Source organism: Myotis yumanensis, unplaced genomic scaffold (assembly GCF_028538775.1).
Source record: "Myotis yumanensis isolate MYYU_CA2020_CCGP unplaced genomic scaffold, mMyoYum1.0.hap1 SCAF_5, whole genome shotgun sequence".
NCBI lineage: Eukaryota > Metazoa > Chordata > Mammalia > Chiroptera > Vespertilionidae > Myotis > Myotis yumanensis.
In genome coordinates, this window is record NW_027223756.1 from 89,839,509 (window position 1) to 89,858,808 (window position 19,300).

Sequence of the window (19,300 nt, forward strand, 5' to 3'; positions counted from 1 at the left end):
TGTCACTTCTTTTTATTGAGTTACAGGTTGAGATGTGCAGATTCTGTGGTGCCAGTCCCCCATCCCTGCCCCCTTAGACGACAAAAGCTACCAACGCCAGGAAATGGGAGTGGAGGGTCTTGGGTAATGGGGCGCCCCCCCCTCAGGGTCTCTGGATTAAGCATGGCTAACATGTAAGACAATGGGGTGAGTGTCGCCTCAACCATGACTATGGCCTTGGCTTTGATGGGCAGGGGGCTTCTGTACAAGGTCATCCTCTGCGAGAGTCCCTGCTATGGGCAGGATGGGCCCCAGGTTTGTTGGGCCCCACAGGATGCAAGCGGAGCCTGAGTGTCCACCCAGCTCCCTGGAATGCCACGCCCAGCCAGCTAGCCAAGGGGCGTCTCCCCAGCTGACCCCGTCCACCAGAGCTGACGGCCTGCCCAGATATCCTGGCTGCAGACCCAGCAGCGCAGGCTCCTGCTCTTCCTCAAGGCCCTGCTGGCCCAGCAGCTACTTCTTCTCAGGAGGCACAGTCAGGGCACTAGGCGGGGGCTCGGGCTCCCAGAGCAGAAATTCATGGAGCAACGTGTTGACCGTCTCTGGACACTCCAGCATCACCATGTGGCTGCCTTCATCGATGAGCTTCAGGAAGGCCAGAAGCAGGATCTGTAGAGGACAAAGGCTCAGGGCACACACAGCTGGCGGCTCTGTGACTCCCTGCTAACCACCTATGGCTTGCGGCATGGGGAAGGCCCTCCTGAAGTCTACCTCATTGCTGCACATTCATCCAAGGGGGCTGGGGGATAGCCTGTCACCCAGCTGGAGCCCAACTCAGGATTTCTCAGCCCCAGCACGACTGACATTTGGGGCCTTATTTTTCTTTGCTGGAAGGCCATCCTGTTTATTGCAGGGTGTTAAGTAGCATTCCTGGCCTCCTCCCCACCTCTCCACCCCTAAGTGCAACAACCAAAAAAGTCTGCAGGCATTTCCAAGTTTCCCTTGGGGCTGGGGGAAGGGAGCAGAATCCTCGCTGGTTAAGAACTGCTGGTCCAGCCCTAGCCAGTTTGGCTCAGTGGATAGAGCGTCGGCCTGTGGACTGAAGGGTCCCAGGTTCCATTCCGGCCAAGGGCACATGCCCGGGTTGTGGGCTTGATCCCCAGTAGGCGGCGTGCAGGAGGCAGCCGATCAATGATTCTCTCTCATCATTGATGTTTCTATCTCTCTCTCCTTCTCCCTTCCTCTCTGAAATCAATAAAAAGAAAATATATTAAAAAAAAAAAAAAAAAAGAACTGCTGGTCTAGAGCTATTCCAAGTGCTAAGGATCCTAAGACCCCTTTTTGGCAACCTCTGATCTAAAGACCTCCTGGCCTGCTCTCCCCGAATCTTGTAGCCCACCCCACTCACTGGTCAGTTATACAAATCCCAGGTGTAAAGAGCGCCTTTTTATGTGCAGGGGGATAGTGCATAATCCTAATAGCTGGGCAGGGCAGCCCTACTTTCTGGATTTCTCTCTCTAAGCTCCCATGTCCCTGGGGCTGAAAAAGAATGGCTGAGTCTCCCTGGGTTGCACAAGGGGGTTTGGGGGTACAGTGGCCAACGTGCTGAGCCCCTACCTCAGCCATGCGCTGGTCTTCTTCCACCGGAACAAACTTGTCATGCATGCCATGGACGAGCAGGACCGGCACAGTGAGCTCCGCATGATAGACCTCGTCGCCCTCGGGCCAGTACTGGCCACTCATCATGGCTCGCAGCACGAAGGACGACACGTTGAATGCATTGCCCTCCTTCAGTAGCTGCTTCTCTTTGGCCCCTTGGCGGGCGAAGCCGGCCCTGGTGGTAGGGACGCACTGCTGGAGTCCTTGTGCCATTGGCCCACCAAGGGTGGCCCCCCCACGCCAGCCCCAGCCATTACAGTTTCCCCTCCCACACAACTCAGGGGGGTGCCAGGGTCTGCCAGGACTGGGGGCCACTCACTTGAGGAAGCTCCAAGCCAGGCAGGGTGACAGGCAGTGCAGGACACACGTGGGCATGTTGAAGATGGAGCAGAGGCTGGGCTCCAGTGCCGTGGGGCCCCCGCCGTTGATCATGATGACCTTATGCACCAGGTCTGGGTACTCGTGCGCCAGGAACGTACAGAAAGAGACACTGCCCAGTGGGTAGGTGGGGGTTGAAGGGTGGCGGTCAGCAGGGTGCAGTGAGCGGGTTAATGTACACCCCTTACCCAGAGGCAGGTCCTTGAAGGCCAAGATTTCCCCCCTAGGGCCCATGGACATTGAGTGGGGATGAGGGGTGGTTGGGCATTTGAATGTTCTGAAATTGTGAGGTGTGTGTGTGTTGAGGGTAGAATTTTTTTTTTTTTCTTTTAAGAATTCGAACTTAGCCAAAACTGGTTTGGCTCAGTGGATAGAGCGTCAGCCTGCGGACTGAAAGGTTCCAGGTTCGATTCCGGTCAAGGGCATGTACCTGGGTTGCAGGCACATCCCCAGTAGGAGATGTGCAGGAGGCAGCTGATCGTGTTTCTCTCTCATTGATGTTTCTAACTCTCTATCTCTCTCCCTTCCTCTCTGTGGAAAATCAATAAAATATATTTTTTAAAAAAAGAATTCAAACTTAGAACTTTCCATAGATCCCCAAGGTATCTTGACCTCCAAAAGGGTAAGAGTTACTTATTGCCAATTGTTGGGAAGCAACCTGACTAAACAAACATCCCTTCCTTATGCAAGGTGGAAGGGTCTGCCTGAGGAGCCCCAGGTCAGCTCCTCATTCCTTCTACGGAGGACCACTTTGTTTTTGTAAACTAAATTCACAATTTTGTAAATTTATAAAATATTTTGTAAAATTTTATTGGAACACAGCCGCCCTGCTTGTGTACAATTATGGCTGCTTTCCTGCTATGACATTAGAGTTGTGAAGTTACAGCGGAGACGGATGGATGATTCACAAACCTAAAATATTTACTATCTGGCCCTTTAAGAAAAAGTTTGCCCGTCTCTACTATAAAAAGGGATGATGGGACGGGCAGAAGTTGGGCGGACCTGACTGTGCCAGTGACTCACTGAACGCCCTTGGGCAGGATGCTTAACCCCTGAGCCTCCATCTCCACACCTGTGACAAAGTAACTATGCTGACCTCATAGCATTGTTATGGGATCACAGGAGCTAGCACGCCGACGAGTGATCATTTAATTGGAGAAATCATTAGCATGAGCATCCACTTTGGGGGTTCTGATCATATAAACAAATAAGAGCTCTTACCTCCCAGCCTGGCTTCCTTTCTTTCAGAAGTTTATGTGACACTTCTTTTTCTTGTCTAATTGCATAGGCTACAACCACTAAAACAATGATTCTCAACCTGGCTGGCTGATGGGATTCTGCCTTTCCTTCTGGATAAAGGAGGGAGTGGTACCCTTTGACAGTGACCAGGCACCCAGGCCCAGAGCCTTCCATAGAGTGAACTCTCATCTAAATGCTAGATGATATTATCTATCACTCCGTCAAGGGAGAGTGACTTACAGCAAACTGCCTTGTAAAGAGAATTTATGGGATTCCAATGAGCCCTTCCTTGGGGCCCTTGGGATCTCCAGGGCAAGCAATTTTGAACTTAGTTGAAGACATTGGTTCTCAGCCAGGGATAATTCTGCCACCCAGGGGAACTTTGGCAGCATCTGAAGACATTTTTGTCACGATCATCACTAGACCACGTGCTAGGGTATCTAGCTAGCGGGTAGAGGTCAGAGATGCGGCTAACCATCCTACAGGGCACATGAAAGCCCCTCACAGAAAAGAATTACTGGACCAAAAATGTCCATAGTGAGAAACACTGCTTTGAAACAATGTTAAACAATAGCACTGGTGGGAGGGATCCCTGCCTTGTTGCAGATGTTAATGGGATTTTTCAATGAGAAAAATCAGTGTTTTGTGATCGGGGTGTCCAGCCTCGTCAGCCCCCACCCTTGACCCCCCCTCCCCCCCCTCCAGCCTTGGCTCACCCGTAGGAATGCCCAATGAGCACATTTCGCTTCTTGGCATAGCGCTTGAAGATGGCACGCATGTCCTCTGCCAGCGCATAGAAGGTATAGGCTGCAGCCACCTGGGGCGCTGAGCTGGCCCCATGACCAGCCAGATCCGGAGCCACCACCTCATAGCCCAGGCGCACAAAGAAGTCCAGTTGCTCCTTCCAGATGGCCAGGGAGCCGCCAACACCATGGATGAAAAAGAGCACCACATCGGCCTGTGTGCCCTTGCAGCTGGTGATCCGCTTCTCACAGTCAATGTGGATGGTCCTCTTGGGGCGCCGGGCTCGCCGCCGTCGCCCGCCACTGCCACTCCCAGCATTGGCTGGGCCTGAACGGCCATCGCTGCCTGACGGGTCTGCCAGCTCCACCTCTAGAGAGGCCGGAGGCTCCCCGGAGCCATTCTGCCCAAGCAGGAGGTCAGCTCTTGGTGCCCGGCCCAGGTTCTCCACCAGTAACCTCCCGTTACGGTACACGGTGATTCGGCGCTGGCACCGGACCAAGCCAGACCGGTCCCCCTGGGCTGTATCAGGTAGCGGTGGAGGTGGGGTTGGAGCTGGAGCAGGTCCAGCGTGCTTCACCCGCAGCACGCGGCCAGGCTTGACCTCCACGAAGGTGTAGCCATCGCTGGACTCGACGCTCTCCAGTGGCCCCACTGCATTGGGTGGTGCACCCAGTAGGCAGCAGAAGATCCCATCGGTCACCCCGGTCAGCATGGTGTGTCCTGTGAGTGGGGAAGACAGCTCAGGGGTCCTGGAAGCGGCCCCCACACCATCCACTTCCCACACCTGGAGCAGAAGTCACCCTTGGAGGCTCCATCTAGGCTCCAGTTTATGGAGGATCAGGGCCAGCCAAGCACCAAGATGTTCTGACTGGCCCAGCCAGCATGGCTCAGTGGTTGAGCATCAACCTATGAACCAGGAGGTCATGGTTGGATTCCTGGTCAGGGCACATGTCCGGGTTGCAGGCTCAATCCCCAGTGGGGGGTGGGCAGGAGGCAGCCAATCAATGATCCTCTCTCATCATTGATGTTTCTCTCTCTCCTCCCTTCCTCTCTGAAATCAATAAAAATATTTAAAAAAAAAGAAAAGAGAAGAAAGAAAGAAAGCCCTAAGCAGCTAGGTTTGGCTCAGTGTGTAGAGCATCGGCCTGCGGACTGAGGGTCCTGTCCTGGGTTCGATTCCGGTCAAGGGCACATGCCCAGGTTGCGGGCTTGATCCCCAGTGGGGGTTGTGCAGGAGGCAGCCAATTGATGGTTCTCTCTCATCATTGATGTTTCTATCTCTGTCTCCCTCTCCCTTCCTCTCTGAAATCAATACAAATATATTTTTTTTAAAAAGAAAGATGTTCTGTCTGGTCAGTGCCTGCTGGTGGTTGGCCATTCTGGTCTATCCTAGAGAGGAAGCACCTGGCTATGGTGGCCCAAGAGGCATTTATAGGGAAGGTGGTGTAGTCACGTGGACCTTCCTGGGGAGGGGGGGGGGGGCATTATGGCCCAGTCCAGAGGATCTCCCTCAGCTCAGATTTATAGCAGTTATGGTTTCCTAAGCCCATTCATTCATTCATTCATTAATCCACTCACACATGCACTCTTTCATTAACTCTCTGACACGGAGCTAGCATGCTCTGTGGGTCTCTGAAGGCATCTAAAAATGCCCCAATCCCAAGTCTCTAAACCTGGCTCCTGAAAGGTAAGGCCCCGGGGGGACAAGGTTTGGGACGGAGCTCCAGAGCCTTTGTCCATCTCTCTCTCCAAGACCATGGGGCGCTGGATCTGTTTCACAGAAGGACAAGCTGGGGCTCCAACACTGGGTTCTGGGGGGCTGACACACAACCCCTAATGGTGGAGATGAAGATGGAGAAGGCAGTGTTCTGCCTGGGGGCTTCCAGGTCTCCATCCTGTTCCCTGGGCCACCTCTCCCGTGTCCATGGCAACCACAGGCAGTTACATAACTCAAGGGGGATATGGGCACATCACACCCCCATTGTCTCTAGGGCCTGGAGACGGGACCAACCCCTCCCCCATTCCCATCCTTGGCGCCGCGGGGATCACGCACGCCGCAGAAGGCCCTGGGTGACCCATACTTGCTGATGGAAGGGGAGCAGACTGCACCCCCACTTCTGGCGGGTCCCAACCCCAGATTGCAGAGGGGAACACCGATGCGCCACGGCAGCCCCCCTCCCTAATGCCAGGCCCCTACCTCCCGCGTGCCTATCAGCACCTTGGCGGGGTCAAGGCCACGGGGGCTCCACGACTTCCTAAGCACCCGAGCGCGGACTTTGTGGACACCCCCTCAGAAGTGGAAGCCCCGGAGGCCTCAATGTCCCCCTCCCAGGGCCCACTCCCCGCTCACCTCATCGAGGGCTCCGGGCCCGGGGCGGGGCGGAGGGTCCCGGGCGGAGAAGCCAGCGTCTGCCTGCAGGAGCCGTTTACATGTTGGCGCGGGGTCGGGCCGGGCGCGTCTACGCGGGACGGCGCGGGTCTGGAATGGTGGTCAAGGAGGGGGCATCCCACCGCCGCTGCTGCTGAGCAAACCGGCCCTTTAAGTCTCTCCCCGGGGGGCGGAGCCGCGCGCCGACCGACGGGCACCTCCGCCAATCGCAGCTGCGGACTGACCTGCCCTAGTTAGACTACCAATCAGAAGCGGCATCTCGGCATGGGGGCGGGCTGCAACTGCCCAGCCCGCTTGGGGGCTTGCAGAGGTGGGAGGAGGTATTGGGCCTGGCCCAGGCCCGAGGAGGGGTCGCAAGTTGGTGCTTGAGGAGCTCAAGGAGGCGGGACCCGGAGCCCCCTCGCCGCGAATAGGATTCCCTCGGCCAGCCCCTGCCTCCGAACTGCCCTGTCCCTTCCAAACGAAGCCCCAGGTCCTCTCTCTGTGCTGACCTTTCCCTGTAGAGACGTCCAGATCTTTACAATTTCAGGTGGGGAAACTGAGGCACAAGGTCACAGACTAGTGGAGGCGGGTGGGCAGGGATGGGATTCGGATCCACGCTTGTATGACTCTAATTCCTGGAAATGTATTCCTTAAACCTTTACACAGAAGTCTTGGCGCTCTGGGAATTAGGGGGTCGGAGTTCTCCAGATCGGCCAGTTTAACCAGTGGCTCTCTGGTCCCAGCTGGAGTCAGAGAGTCCAGGGTCCAAATCCACCCTCTGCCCTTTGCAGATATATAACCCCGGGCTGGTTGCTTCCCTGAGACTCCACTTATTTATCTATGCAATTAATCTCCTCGTGCGTTCTCTATGCAGGTAAAACAGCACGGTAAGCGCTCGATACTTTATGGGCATTATTGTACTGGTGTAGTACTGTAGTGGTTTGCTAAATGACAATGCGGTAACATGGGCTTCAGAGGACAAGGGGTTAACCATTCCTTGTCCGTCCCCAACTCCTAAAATTTGCTGCCCAAGCTGGATTAGGTCCAGCCACCCACTCCCGCCCACTTAGAGCGCTTCTGGGATAATATTCTTGCAGCAAGCACACACTCCCTCCCCAAGCTGGGAGATGCTTGGGTGCCGCAGGGACTCAGCCCCAAGCCTGGCCCTTGAGGGGCCCCAGGCTTCTGGGAGTGGGGAGAGGTACGTGGGGGCAGATTTGGGCCAGAGAGAGGAGCAGCATTTAGAGAGACAGTATCAGAGAAAGTGTTTTTTTTTGTTTTTTTTAAATAAAGATGAATAGGGGAGTACCATGCAGGGGAGGGCATGGCTGAAAGTTAGGGTGTGTTCACATGCTTGCCAGAGGAGCTGAATATTTTCCCTGGGACAGTGGGGAATATATATATATATATATATATATATATATATATATATATATGTATTTCAGAGAGGAAGGGAGAGGGAGGGAGAGATAGAAACATCAACGATGAGAGAGAATCATTGATCGGCTGCCTCCTGCATGCCCCCACTGGGGATGGAGTCTGCAACCCCAGCATGTGCCCTGACCGGGAATCAAACCTTGACCTCCTGGTTCATAGGTCCACGCTCAACCACTGAGCCACAGATCTGAGTATTTGAAAAATTCTTCTAACCCTGGCCTGGTGGCTCCGTTGGTTAGAGTGTTGTCCTGTGCACCAAAAGGTTTCGGGTTCGATCCCTGGTCAGGGCACTTCCAGGAGACAACCCATTGATGTTTCTCTCACCTATCTCTGTCTCTCTCTCTCTGTCTCTCTCTGTCTCTCTCTCTCTCTCTTACCATTATCTAAACATCTATATATCTCCTCAGGTGAGGATTAAAAACAATTTTTTAAAAAGTTCTAGAGTTCCAATGGGGGCACCGCCAAGGACAAGCTTGCCACTTGACTGGAAACTGGATCGCAGAGAGGAGCAGGGATCACCCCTCGGACTCCAGCCAACTCGAACTCAGGCCTCCTGGGCTTACTGCCAAGGGGCGGAGACTTGGCTGCGACGAGAGGAAAGCTGCCAGCCAACTGTGTACCATCTGCCGGGCTCCCGATGGACGTGGGAGGTTCAACCAGCCACTTCCTGCAGCTGTCACCAGCTGTGCCACCGCCACCCCGGGCGCCCTCGGCCAGGGGACGGGAGGAACTACAACTCCCAGCAGATCGCGGGACATAACGCGCAAGCCCAAGAAGTGCCGCTCGCCAGCTCCTACTGGTCCGCACACCAACTACACACACCTGCGGGTGGGGCAGCTCACGCCTTGGGCACGCAGGAAGTAGAACTACAACCTCGGAGGCACCCTCGGCAATGAGGTTAGAGAAACTACATTTCCCAAAAGTCTCCGCTCCGCGGCTGCGGAGCCTGTGGATTTCGGAATAACTGACGCGGACGGGCCGCGTGATCCGAGGGTAGACATGGCGCTCTTGGGCAGATCCCTGAGTCGCCCGCTGTGTCCCGTCAGTAGGGCTCTCCTGGATGTCAGGTGAGTCCTCCGGGGGATTAGGCCGGGATCGGGGGCTGGGGCCGGTTGGTTACCGAGCACACGACTTGCCGGTGCCTTGCGCAGTTCCTGAGCGCCTTTTGCATTTAGGCTCAGTCCCTGCACGGATCGGGAGCCCAGGCTTAAGAGAGGTTGAGCGCCAAGCCAAAGGCACACAGCGCCCCCTCTGACCGTTCTCGCTGTCTCTCTGCCCTTGCAGGTGGTTCCAGCCCCAGACCTTGCTGCGGCTGCCCGACGCCTGGGGGCTCCCCGCCACGCAGCCCAGCCGGGGCAAGGCACGCGGGAACGAGTACCAGCCGAGCAACATCAAACGCAAGCACAAGCACGGCTGGATCAAGCGCTTGAGCACACCGGCCGGCGTCCAGGTCATTCTTCGCCGCATGCTCAAGGGCCGAAAATCGCTGAGCCACTGAGCGCCTCGCTACCTCTGAGACCGCCCCCCCCCCATTAAAGCATCTCCCTCGCTTCAGACCGCTCCTGCCGCTGTTCTTGTGAGGAGGTTGGATGACTCAGACATGAGTGCTCCTCCGATTGTGGGGTTGGCCCAGGGCAGAAGTCTGGGGTTGGGCCGGAAAGGGGAATAGGAAGTCAGAATCCAACCTATGGCAATAGTCCACGAATAGTACGTGAACCTCGTCCTGTGCCCACCCATTTCTGACCACCAGTTACCTGCAGTCCCTCCTGCCCCTCCTGTGTGTGTGTGTGTGTGTGTGTGTGTGTGTGTTTGTGTTTAAAGCAAATCTCAGACATGGTGTTATTTCTTATGGAAATATTTAAGAATGCATTTCTCCAAGATAAGGACCCTTTGAAACATAATCACAAAATTTCTCATACTTAGAAAAAGTAATTCCTTAATGTCATTAAATGTCTACTAAATTGTCACTTGTCTCACATATGTCATGACTTTCACAGGTCTGAGAGCGCTTGTGGGGAAGAGGGAAGGGTTTGGATCCTCCACCTGCCCCTTGGGAACGTGCCACATGACCCTCAGCAAGACCTTAGCCCTCTGAGGCTCATTTGGCTCCTATAAAAGAAGGTATTTCTTCTTTGCTGTGTTCTTAGAGTAATAGTAGCTTCCACTCAGTAACTTATTCCGTCTTTCCTTTGTTTTGGGTCCTGTCCTCACCAGGCTGTCACTTGAGGGGTGGGTGGTTGGGGCTTGATTTGTACCCAGCCAGTCTGGACACAGCAAAGTCAGGGCTATGGGAGCCCAGAGAAGGCTCCTGACTTGGCTTTGGGAAAAATGCAGTTGGGTCCTAACCAGTTTGGCTCAGTGGATGGAGCATCGGCCTGTTGACTGAGGGATCCCAGGTTCGATTTCTGTCAAGGGCATATACCTTGATTTCGGGCACATCCGCAGTAGGGGGCGTGCAGGAGGCAGCGGATAGATGTTTCTGACTCTCCAGCCCTCTCCCTTCTTCTCTGTAAAAAAATCAGTAAGATATATTAGAAAAAGAAAAATGCAGTCGGACAGATACCTGGCGGAGGTAGCAGGATCGAGAAAGGACCCAAAGGGAGAGGGGACTGGACAGGGTCAGGATAAAGGGTGGACAAGGGAGGCTGGAGAGGCCCAAAATTTGGAGCCCAGGAGATGGGACTGGATCCTGGGGGGACTGGGGAGCCATGGGAAGTGTTTGAGCAGAGAGTCTGATTTGTGAGTTCAAAGACTTTCAAAGAACTAGTGCGGGAGCTGTTTAGATATGCCGAGACCTCGGGGAGGCTGGGGGTGTTATGGTGGTCCCCCCGTCCTCCGGGGCTGCTGTGGGAACCCGACAAGAACCGTATGAAAAAGCGTAGTAAACCAGAAAGAGGAAACGCTGGCTGAACCTCCTGGAGTTGCGGACTGCAAATCCCAAGAGGCTTCGGGGGCGCGGCCCCCGCCCACTTCCGGATTTTATTGCCCTATCGCTTCCCAGTCCCGGGCGGGGTTTTGCTCCTTCAACCGAACTTGACCACGAAGAGAGGAGTGGCGACCAATGCGTCCGTGACTTCTCCGTATCTGGCCAATGTGAGGGCGCGGAGACCGTATATCTTGGGGCGGGGCTAGAGGACGGACCAATGACGGGAGGGCGACGCCGCCATCAGGGCAGGCTGTAGCGTGGCTGGAAGTTACTGTGCGGCGGCGGCTAAGAAGGCGGCTGTGGTGGCGGCGGTGGCGGCTGAGGCAGTAGCTGAGGCGGCGACAGAGGAAGCAGAAGATGGTAAGGGCGGCCGCCAGGCCCGTGCTACCCCTTCGCTCGACAAAATGGCGCCGCGGGCCCACCCACCTCCAATAATCCCCGAATCCCCCACCTCCCTGCCAGGCCCTTCTGGCCCGGCCCCGCCCCTCCCTCTGACCTATGGCCTTCGACCCCTGGGTCCTGCTGAGAGCTTCCTGCTGACCCCTCCCTGGCTTCTCCGACCCCGACCCGGACCCCACCTAGGATTCTAGGCCCGGGCACCTCATTCATTTCCGGGTCCCGGTTCCTCTGAAATCGCCCAGGGTGGGGTTGGGGTCCCCTGAGGTCCCCAGCCCTGGCCTAGTCCTCTGCGCGCCGGGCCTTGGGGTGTGGGGGGCCGGTCTGGGCATCCGGGCGGGGGAGGGGGCTGGACATCGTGACATGCGGGGCTTTGACGCCAAAGGAAGTGCGACATCTCAGGCTGTTCTGGTCCCCAGAACCCTGACCCCACCGCCACCGCCCAGGGCCCCCCGACCTGCCCTTAAGGGGGAGCAGCTTCATCTCTCGGATCCCAGACCCCTTTCCTGGTGAAGGTGAATAGCAGTAGTCCAGGCCTCACAGGGTTGGGACACTTCAGGGAACTGACATCATAAAGGGTTTAAGACAACGAGCAGGTAACCGATGAGCTGTGCGACTCGGGGTGGGTGACCTCCTCTCCTCCCCGGCTTCCCATTTTGAAGTGGGGACGCTGCCGCCCGGTCGCTGGGAGTTTACAAGCCCCTTTGGGGGATGCTGGTTCTTTGGGGCTGGGGTCCCCAGCCTGTAAAGTGGGATGGTGACCAGCCTCAGAGTTGGGTCGCCCCCGCTGCCACTGTTTGGCCTCCCCAGGGCTGACGGGGTGATGGGAGCTTTTGTCTGGATAAGTCAAAGCCCCAGGGCCCAGCCCACACATCACGTTCTTGGGATGTGGTGTTGGTGGTGGTGGTGGGGGGGAGGCAAAAGAAGACACCTGCTCAGGCAGGTGATGGGGGGGGGGGGGGTCCTAGAGTGTGGGTACCCAAGCCTGGGTCATTGCCCACACCCTGTCCAGAACAGGGCTCTGCCCCCGCCCCCCCCCCCCCCCCCCCGCCCACATCCTGAATCTGCCCCTGGGCACCCCCCTCCTCGGTCCCGTCCCGGGACTGCCACCCCCTGCCTGGTTGCCTGCCCCAGCCTCCTCCCTGGTCTCCTGGCCTCCATTCTGCCCCCAGGCAGATCGCAGTTTACCTGGCACTAGAGGGAGGGTTGGAAGATGTAAATCAGATTCTAACACTTGCTACCTTGAGAAACACTCCAGGGTCTTCCTTTTGTAACCAGATGAGCCCCGGGGGCAGCCAGGCCCCTGCCCGGCCTCACTGGCCTTGTTTCCGCATTCTTTGTGCCTTTGCACGTGCTGCTCTGCTGCTTGGAACTTCCCACCTTGAGCATCACCTGCTCCAGGGCCGACTGGCCTCAGTGTCTCTTTGCACCACCTCTCTTCCTCCTCGTGCTTTGGGTGGGTTGCTGTTGGGCTCCTCCAAGGGGGTTGACACATGTTCGGTGAGTGTCAGTGCATGGCCGCGGGCCCAGCTGTGGCTGGGATTCGTCTGCTGAGGTGCGGATGGCTCCCTGTGTCTGAGGCCTTGTTTTCCCGCTAAGCTGACAGGAAGTACAGGCAGAATTCTGCCTTCATACGTTTATTCAGCACAAATGCATTGATGCTAACAGGTGCCTTCTAGGGAGCTCTGTGCACAGCTCTTTCCCTTGTTGTCTTACTGAGACTCAACATGCCTGGGAGGGGGCCCTGCTGTGACCCCCGTTCACTGGAGAGGCTGCCAGGTCCCACAGCCCGGGAGGAGCCCAGCCGGGACGGAGTGTTCTCACCACTCTTGCTGGCCCCATGTCAGCCCTCAGGCTCAGGTGGAGTTAGCCCTGCCTTGCCCTCTGCCCTTAGGGGGTGCCAGTCCAGGGAAGGAGGTGGACACGTAGACAGACGGCCTCCTTGGGGCATGGACGTGGCTCTGGCAGAGGCTCCTGAGGGTGTGCAGAGGGCAGGGCAGGGGGTGTGGAGCTAGGCAGCTGTTTCCCACACGCAGAGAGGAGCAGCGTGCCTGGGTGGTGGCACAGGCTGGGCTGAAGGTGTGTGTGGCAGGAGGCCAGTGGGGCCCAAGCCCAGCCAGAGCCGTGAAGGCTTTGAGACAGGACCAGGACCACTCCTCATGAGTCAAGTCTCGGTGCCGTGTCATTGCCGCTCGGCAGCCCTCCCTCCCTCCCCCGCCCCCTCGAAGACCAGCAGACTACTCTCCGCTGTCTGGGCCTCACACATCACCCTGTGCCCTGTCCTCAGGGCCATTTGCCTTCACTGTGCAGCTCTTTGGCCCATACCTGCGTCCCCTGCATTGGGTCCTCCCAGGGCCAAGAGCAGGTCTGCTGCGCCCTCTCAGTGCCCTGGTGCAGGCCTGCCACACAGTAGGAGCTGGAGAAAGCCTGGTCTGGCTGCATGAAGCTGGCCCCCTAGTCTCAGGCCGAGGTGGGACAGGGTCCTGGGTAAGGGAAGGCAGGGTTGAGGGGCTTTGAGTGGCTTTGGAGGAGTAGGTCACCCAGGTGAGAGAGCCACCTCCAGGGAGGCTTGTCCCCCCCAAGGTCTCGTTGGGGCTCCCCCAGAGGTGAGGACTCCTGCTCCTGCCTGCCCCAGATGGTGGGGGCAGATCTGAACAGCGGCTTCCCCAAGGGTGCAGCATCTAGGCTCAGGCATGGGGATGGACAGCGCCCCCCCCCCCCCCCCAGGGGATGGTTATTATAGCCTCTTGGGGCTCCGAGCCCTTGGATTTCAGACAGGAAAACTGAGCTACTGGCATGTCACACAGCAGGAGTTTGGCTTCTGAGGTTGGGCAAACCTGGATTCAAACCGCCTTCCTCATTTTCTCGTTGGGGCCACATGATCTCAGATGAGTGCCATGTGACCTTTCTGCCTCAGTTTCCTCATCCTGTGAGTGATTCCAGATGGGGAAGCTCCTGGCCCAGGCCAGGCCGTCCCATCCCAGGCACGATGACAGTGCTGCACTCCCGCTGTCCTGGCAGTCACTCCCTGCCACAGCTCCCGGCCTTATTCCTCCCCTTGCACACCCCTGCTCTCGTGCCTCAGTTTCCTGAGGTGGACATGGCCTCATTGGCCTTTATTTGTCCATCTTGTGGTTCCGTCTCGTCCCTCCTGCCCCCAGGGTCAGGGTGCTCCTGCCCCCAGAGTCAGGGTGCTCCTGCCCCCAGGGTCAGGGTGCTCCTGCCCCCAGGGTCAGGGTGCTCCTGCCCCAGAGCCATCGCCCTTGCTCAGCTGACCCCAGGGTCAGGGTGCTCCTGCCCCCAGAGTCAGGGTGCTCCTGCCCCCAGAGTCAGGGTGCTCCTGCCCCCAGAGTCAGGGTGCTCCTGCCCCAGAGCCATCGCCCTTGCTCAGCTGACCCCAGGGTCAGGGTGCTCCTGTCCCCAGGGTCAGGGTGCTCCTGCCCCCAGAGTCAGGGTGCTCCTGCCCCCAGAGTCAGGGTGCTCCTGCCCCCAGGGTCAGGGTGCTCCTGCCCCAGAGCCATCGCCCTTGCTCAGCTGACCCCAGAGTGTCAGGGACAAAGGACTTTTCAGGAGTTGGGCAGTGAATGAATTCTGTTGCCGGCTCCCCAGCACCTTGTGGGCCTGAGAGCTGTGGTGCGGAGTCTCTGCCCCCGGCAGCGGGTGGCAGGGAGGAAAAGCCTGCTCTCTGTCTCTGGCCCTCACCCTGGGAGGCCTCCCCTCTTCGTGGGGAAGCCATTAGGTGTGGGTACCCCAGGAGCCGCCCCTGAGCTGACTCCAAGCTGCACAGAACTTTAGGGAAAGTCCAGCCAACTCTGAAAACCTGACGCTGACATACTGAAGTTGCATTTCTGAGTTTTCTTGCAGTTCAGAATCCTGGGTTCCCAGTTCTGTGTCCTGGCCACCCTGTCCCCTTCACCCAGGCTTCTGGTCCCCACCCCCATTTATTGTCACATTGGCCCTTGGGGTTTCTTAGGGTGGACAAGCCGTTCTCCTCTGGGTGTCTATTAAAGGTGAGTAAATGGAGACAAGGCCGGGAGTTTCACATTCAACAAGCATACAGGACAGATCTACAGTTGGACGGGCCTGGTCTGACCCCCCAGCCTGCTGCTTGCTTCGGGTATGACTTTAAACAGATGGCCGTGCTCTCTGAGCCTCAGTTTCCCCACCCCTTGCCAGGGTACAGCTCTGTTGTAAGGACTGTGAGGTAGAATGTGCACTTCCCCAGGGTGGTTGCTTTTCTCCGGTTATAGCAGTGTACACATCAAGTGGCCAACTCAAGCCTGTCTTCCGGGAAACGTACAGCAGATCAGAAAGGGAACCTGGAAGTCGCCTGGAGGCCCGTCCACCACCGCAGGTGCTCCAGGGCTGGCCCTTGCAGGGTTTCTCACTATTTTTTCTGTCTTTCAGGCAGATTTTTTGAAAGGACTGCCAGTCTACAACAAAAGCAATTTTAGTCGATTTCATGCTGACTCTGTGTGTAAAGCCTCGGTGAGTGCAGGTTCAGGGAGCTGTGGGAGAGGGGGCTGGGGTAACGTGCACCACCCCAATCAGCGTCTCGCTGGGAACAGGGGCCGATCTTCAAGCCTGACCTCACCTAAGGTCTTTGTGCATCTTCTGGTCTGTGTTGGAGGGTGGATGCCGGGTCAAGGGGTGAGGGGACCCTAGTCAACCCGCACTCCTAACCCACCTCTTTTGGACCCTCCCTCAGAATCGACGCCCCTCAGTCTACCTGCCCACTCGCGAGTACCCATCTGAACAGAGTAAGTATTCTCTGTGTGACTTAGCTCATCCAGGCTACTAAGAGGAGAGGATAGAGGGTGGTGCAGGAGGTGTCTTGTGGCACACTGGTCAGCTCCATGACACCCCAAAACGAGTACCGGGGTGGGCAGCATGGGGAGGGGTTGTTCAGGTGGAGGGCCTGCAGGAAGGGTGCGGAGCCTGCTGAGTGGGAGGTTACCATGGCCATGGAGTTTTATTTTAACCATGAAAAAGAATCCACATGGACCCAGCTGGTTGGCTTCTGTGGTCACTAGGGCTCAGCTATGTAGATCTGTGCTCCCAGTTGGCCTGGGAAGACACACGCGTGAGTCTGCAGCCAGAGCTCCTTCCCACTGCAGGGTGGAAACCGAATGCAGTAATGGACTCGGCATTTCTGAGAAGGAGGGACCCTAGAGCAGTTGGCTCGGGCCCCTGGGCTTAGGAGGGAAAACCCTGGGCTTCCTGAAATCTCCTCGGTTGGGGTACTGACTTGAGTGCCAGAAAGGCCACTCGGGGCAGAGGTGGCCTCGGAGGCCAAGGAGGGAGGAGCACTGTCCTGGGAGGGGCAGTGCTGGCCAGGAGGGAGGCTGGGCCATCTGCAGTCTCTCTCTGCAGCCTCTCCCTGCAACTTTGTCTTTCCTCCTCAGTCATCGTGACAGAAAAAACAAACATCCTTTTGCGCTACCTACATCAGCAATGGGACAAAAAGGTAAGGCATGTGGGGTTCCGGTGCTGGGACTCAGGGGAGACACAGTGCCCAGCACAGGGGCTTTGAGTCGGGGGAGGACATGGGTCTGGGAGATGGGTCTTGAGGGCTGAATAGGAGTTTGATAGGCGATCCAGGAGAGGGAGCAGCGTTTCAGAGGAGGGAATGGCTGTGTAGAGGCTACAGAGCTCGTGCTCAGGGATGGATAGGGCCTTGGCCAGCCATTCCAAAGCTCGGGCAGCTCCCACAGGCTGCAGCCTGCACAGTCCTGGCGGCAGAATGATTCTAGTGTGATTATTTGGAATCTTTTTTTTTTTTTTTAATATATTTTATTGATTTTTCACAGAGAGGAAGGGAGAGGGATAGAGAGTTAGAAACATCGATGAGATGAGAGAGAAACACCGATCAGCTGCCTCCTGCACACTCCCCACTGGGGATGTGCCCGCAACCAAGGTACATGCCCTTAACCGGAATCGAACCTGGGACCCTTGAGTCTGCAGGCCGACGCTCTATCCACTGAGCCAAACCGGTCAGGGCGATTATTTGGAATCTTTGTTTAGTGGTAAAAAATACACGTGATTAAAATCCAGGCCATTCTAGAGGTTGTGGCTGCCATGGGAAGTCATCTCTCCTCCCCCCAAGAGGCTGCCTTTTTAACATGCAGGATGTTTTTCTCCTTCGTTGAAAATCTCTACATGTTGTTGTTTTTAAATATGTTTTTATTGACCTGAGAGAGAGAGAGAGAGAGAGAGAGAGAGAAACATCTATCGGCTGCCTCCTGCATGCCCTCTATTGGGGATCAAGCCTGCAACCCGAGCGTGTGCCCTGACCAGGAATTGAACCGGCAGTCTCTCGGTGCTTGGGATGATGCTCAACCAACTGAGCCACACCGTCCAGGGCTCTACATGTTGTTTTATAACGAGCTCAGTTTGTTTTCTTGCCTAACATTGGACATCTGATAGCAGCCTGCTCTGGGAAAGACGGAAGGGGGACCCCATGATGAAGTAACTGCTTAGAAAACGCAAGCTCCTTGCCCACACTGGGCCCTTCCTCAGCCCCACAGGCTTTAATTCCCCAAAGTGGGGAAAGCAGGGATTCCCACACTGGGACCACTTTCCTCTCCTGTGGCAAGGCCTGGGCTCCTCCGAGGGCTCAAAGGGCCCTTTGTGCTTCAGCAGAGTGCATCGCTCCTCCGAGCGTTTGGGGCCATATGTGGTCATTGTGAACCATGGTGACTACTTGCAGTGCCCATTACGGGCCCAGAGCTCCAGGGACTGTGGCTTAGTGGGGCAGGTCCGGTGGTGGGAGGGGCTGCCCAGCCAGGGCCCTGCATTTACTGCCCTGCTCCAAGCCCATGTCTGTGACCCCTGCAGCAGGATTTGGAGAAGTCACCTAAGTGCAGTCTCAACAGCCCTTCTCCTTCCACACCCCCAGAACGCTGCCAAGAAGAGAGACCAGGAGCAAGTGGACCTCGAGGGCGAGAGCTCAGCGCCTCCCCGCAAGGTCGCACGGACCGACAGCCCAGACATGCACGAGGACACTTAAGACTGATGCTCCCCCATAGGTGCCTCCTGTCTTGTCTGCTCCTCACCCGCCTGCCGTGTGTAAGCATCCTGCCCACCCTCCCCACTGGTTCGCCTACCCACACCCCGCCATGCACACCACTTTCAACCTCATAGGAGCCGATGTATTTATTTTCCTTGAGTCTTTATTTATGCTGTAAAATGTACCGAGCGATGGTTAAAGGGGATGTCAGACCCAGTAGTGTGATGTTGGTAGATGCTTCTTGAAAAACATTGTTATTCATTACCCGACCCCACCCCAAATCCCCTCCTCCTGCTCCCCAGTCCTTCTCTGGAGAACCAGAGTGTGTCTTCGAGTGTCTAGCGATAAGCCCTGCTGCAGCTGGGTGACAGGGGTGGGGCCCTTCTTCCCGCTTCCATCCCCTGGTCCGGCCTTAAAGACTTGGCCTTGACGCCCGGTCCACCGGGATCTATGCCGTGCCCGGACCCTGCTCAGAGAGTACGCCACAGGAAGCAGTCAACCCTTTCGGATCATTCTCTTAAGTCATTTTATCATGGACTGGTGCGTGCTCAGTGTCCACCCCAATAAAAGGATCTTTCCTACTTGATCTTGAGTCTTTGCTCCACGTGCCTCAGCCTCAGAGGATGGAGGCACTGAGAGTTGTTCCATCGTCACCAAGAGGAGCCAAGAGTGGCCCCAAGACCCGCTGGATCCTCTTGTGGGCTTGCTGCAGCCATCTTGCTCAGAGCCAAGACCTGCCTGGACCCACCCTTCTGCTTGACCTGCCAAGTGTCCCCGAGGATCAGGACGCCCCTGAAAGACAGTCCACACCACCAAGGACAGAGCTGTGGTGGATCCCACACCCAGGACATTTGACAAGCAGGGTGGCGCTGTGGAGACAGCCCAGGCGGCCTGGTTTCACAAGCCCCTGGCTCCAAGAGAAGGCACACGGAGTGCAGAGGAACATAGGGGCATTCAGGCTCCAGGCAGGTTTGAGGTCCTGAACACTGGGCCCAGGACCCAGGGGAAGGCTGCTTCTCCCTCCACCAGCCCTGAGTGGGGGCTGTGGTATTAGAGGGTGGTGAGAGGTTGGGCCATGGAGCTGGAGGGGGTGCGTGCCCCAGATTATCTTCATGGAGGATAGATTGCTTGGGCTTGGGCTGCCCAGCACCAGGTTCCAGGG

General features: G+C 56.7%; 3 protein-coding genes across 3 annotated transcripts; 2 read left to right on the top strand and 1 right to left on the bottom strand.

Annotated features, from left to right (window-relative positions):
- Positions 1-6,547, bottom strand: ABHD8 (abhydrolase domain containing 8). The gene is made up of 5 exons (XM_070416363.1): positions 6,350-6,547; positions 3,972-4,719; positions 1,958-2,128; positions 1,597-1,813; positions 1-648 (listed from the first exon to the last, which is right to left on the bottom strand). Exons 2-5 carry the CDS (start codon positions 4,709-4,711, stop codon positions 493-495), a joined length of 1,284 nt encoding a protein of 427 aa, XP_070272464.1. The 5' UTR covers positions 4,712-4,719; positions 6,350-6,547; the 3' UTR covers positions 1-492.
- Positions 6,548-8,506: 1,959 nt separating this feature from the next.
- Positions 8,507-9,361, top strand: MRPL34 (mitochondrial ribosomal protein L34). The gene is made up of 2 exons (XM_070416365.1): positions 8,507-8,874; positions 9,092-9,361. Exons 1-2 carry the CDS (start codon positions 8,807-8,809, stop codon positions 9,303-9,305), a joined length of 282 nt encoding a protein of 93 aa, XP_070272466.1. The 5' UTR covers positions 8,507-8,806; the 3' UTR covers positions 9,306-9,361.
- A 1,609-nt stretch (positions 9,362-10,970) lies between these two features.
- Positions 10,971-18,724, top strand: DDA1 (DET1 and DDB1 associated 1). Its single transcript, XM_070416364.1, has 5 exons — positions 10,971-11,093; positions 15,537-15,617; positions 15,838-15,889; positions 16,535-16,596; positions 18,028-18,724. The coding sequence occupies exons 1-5, from the start codon at positions 11,091-11,093 to the stop codon at positions 18,136-18,138; spliced, it is 309 nt and encodes a 102-aa protein (XP_070272465.1). The 5' UTR covers positions 10,971-11,090; the 3' UTR covers positions 18,139-18,724.
- The last annotated feature ends 576 nt before the right edge of the window (positions 18,725-19,300 follow it).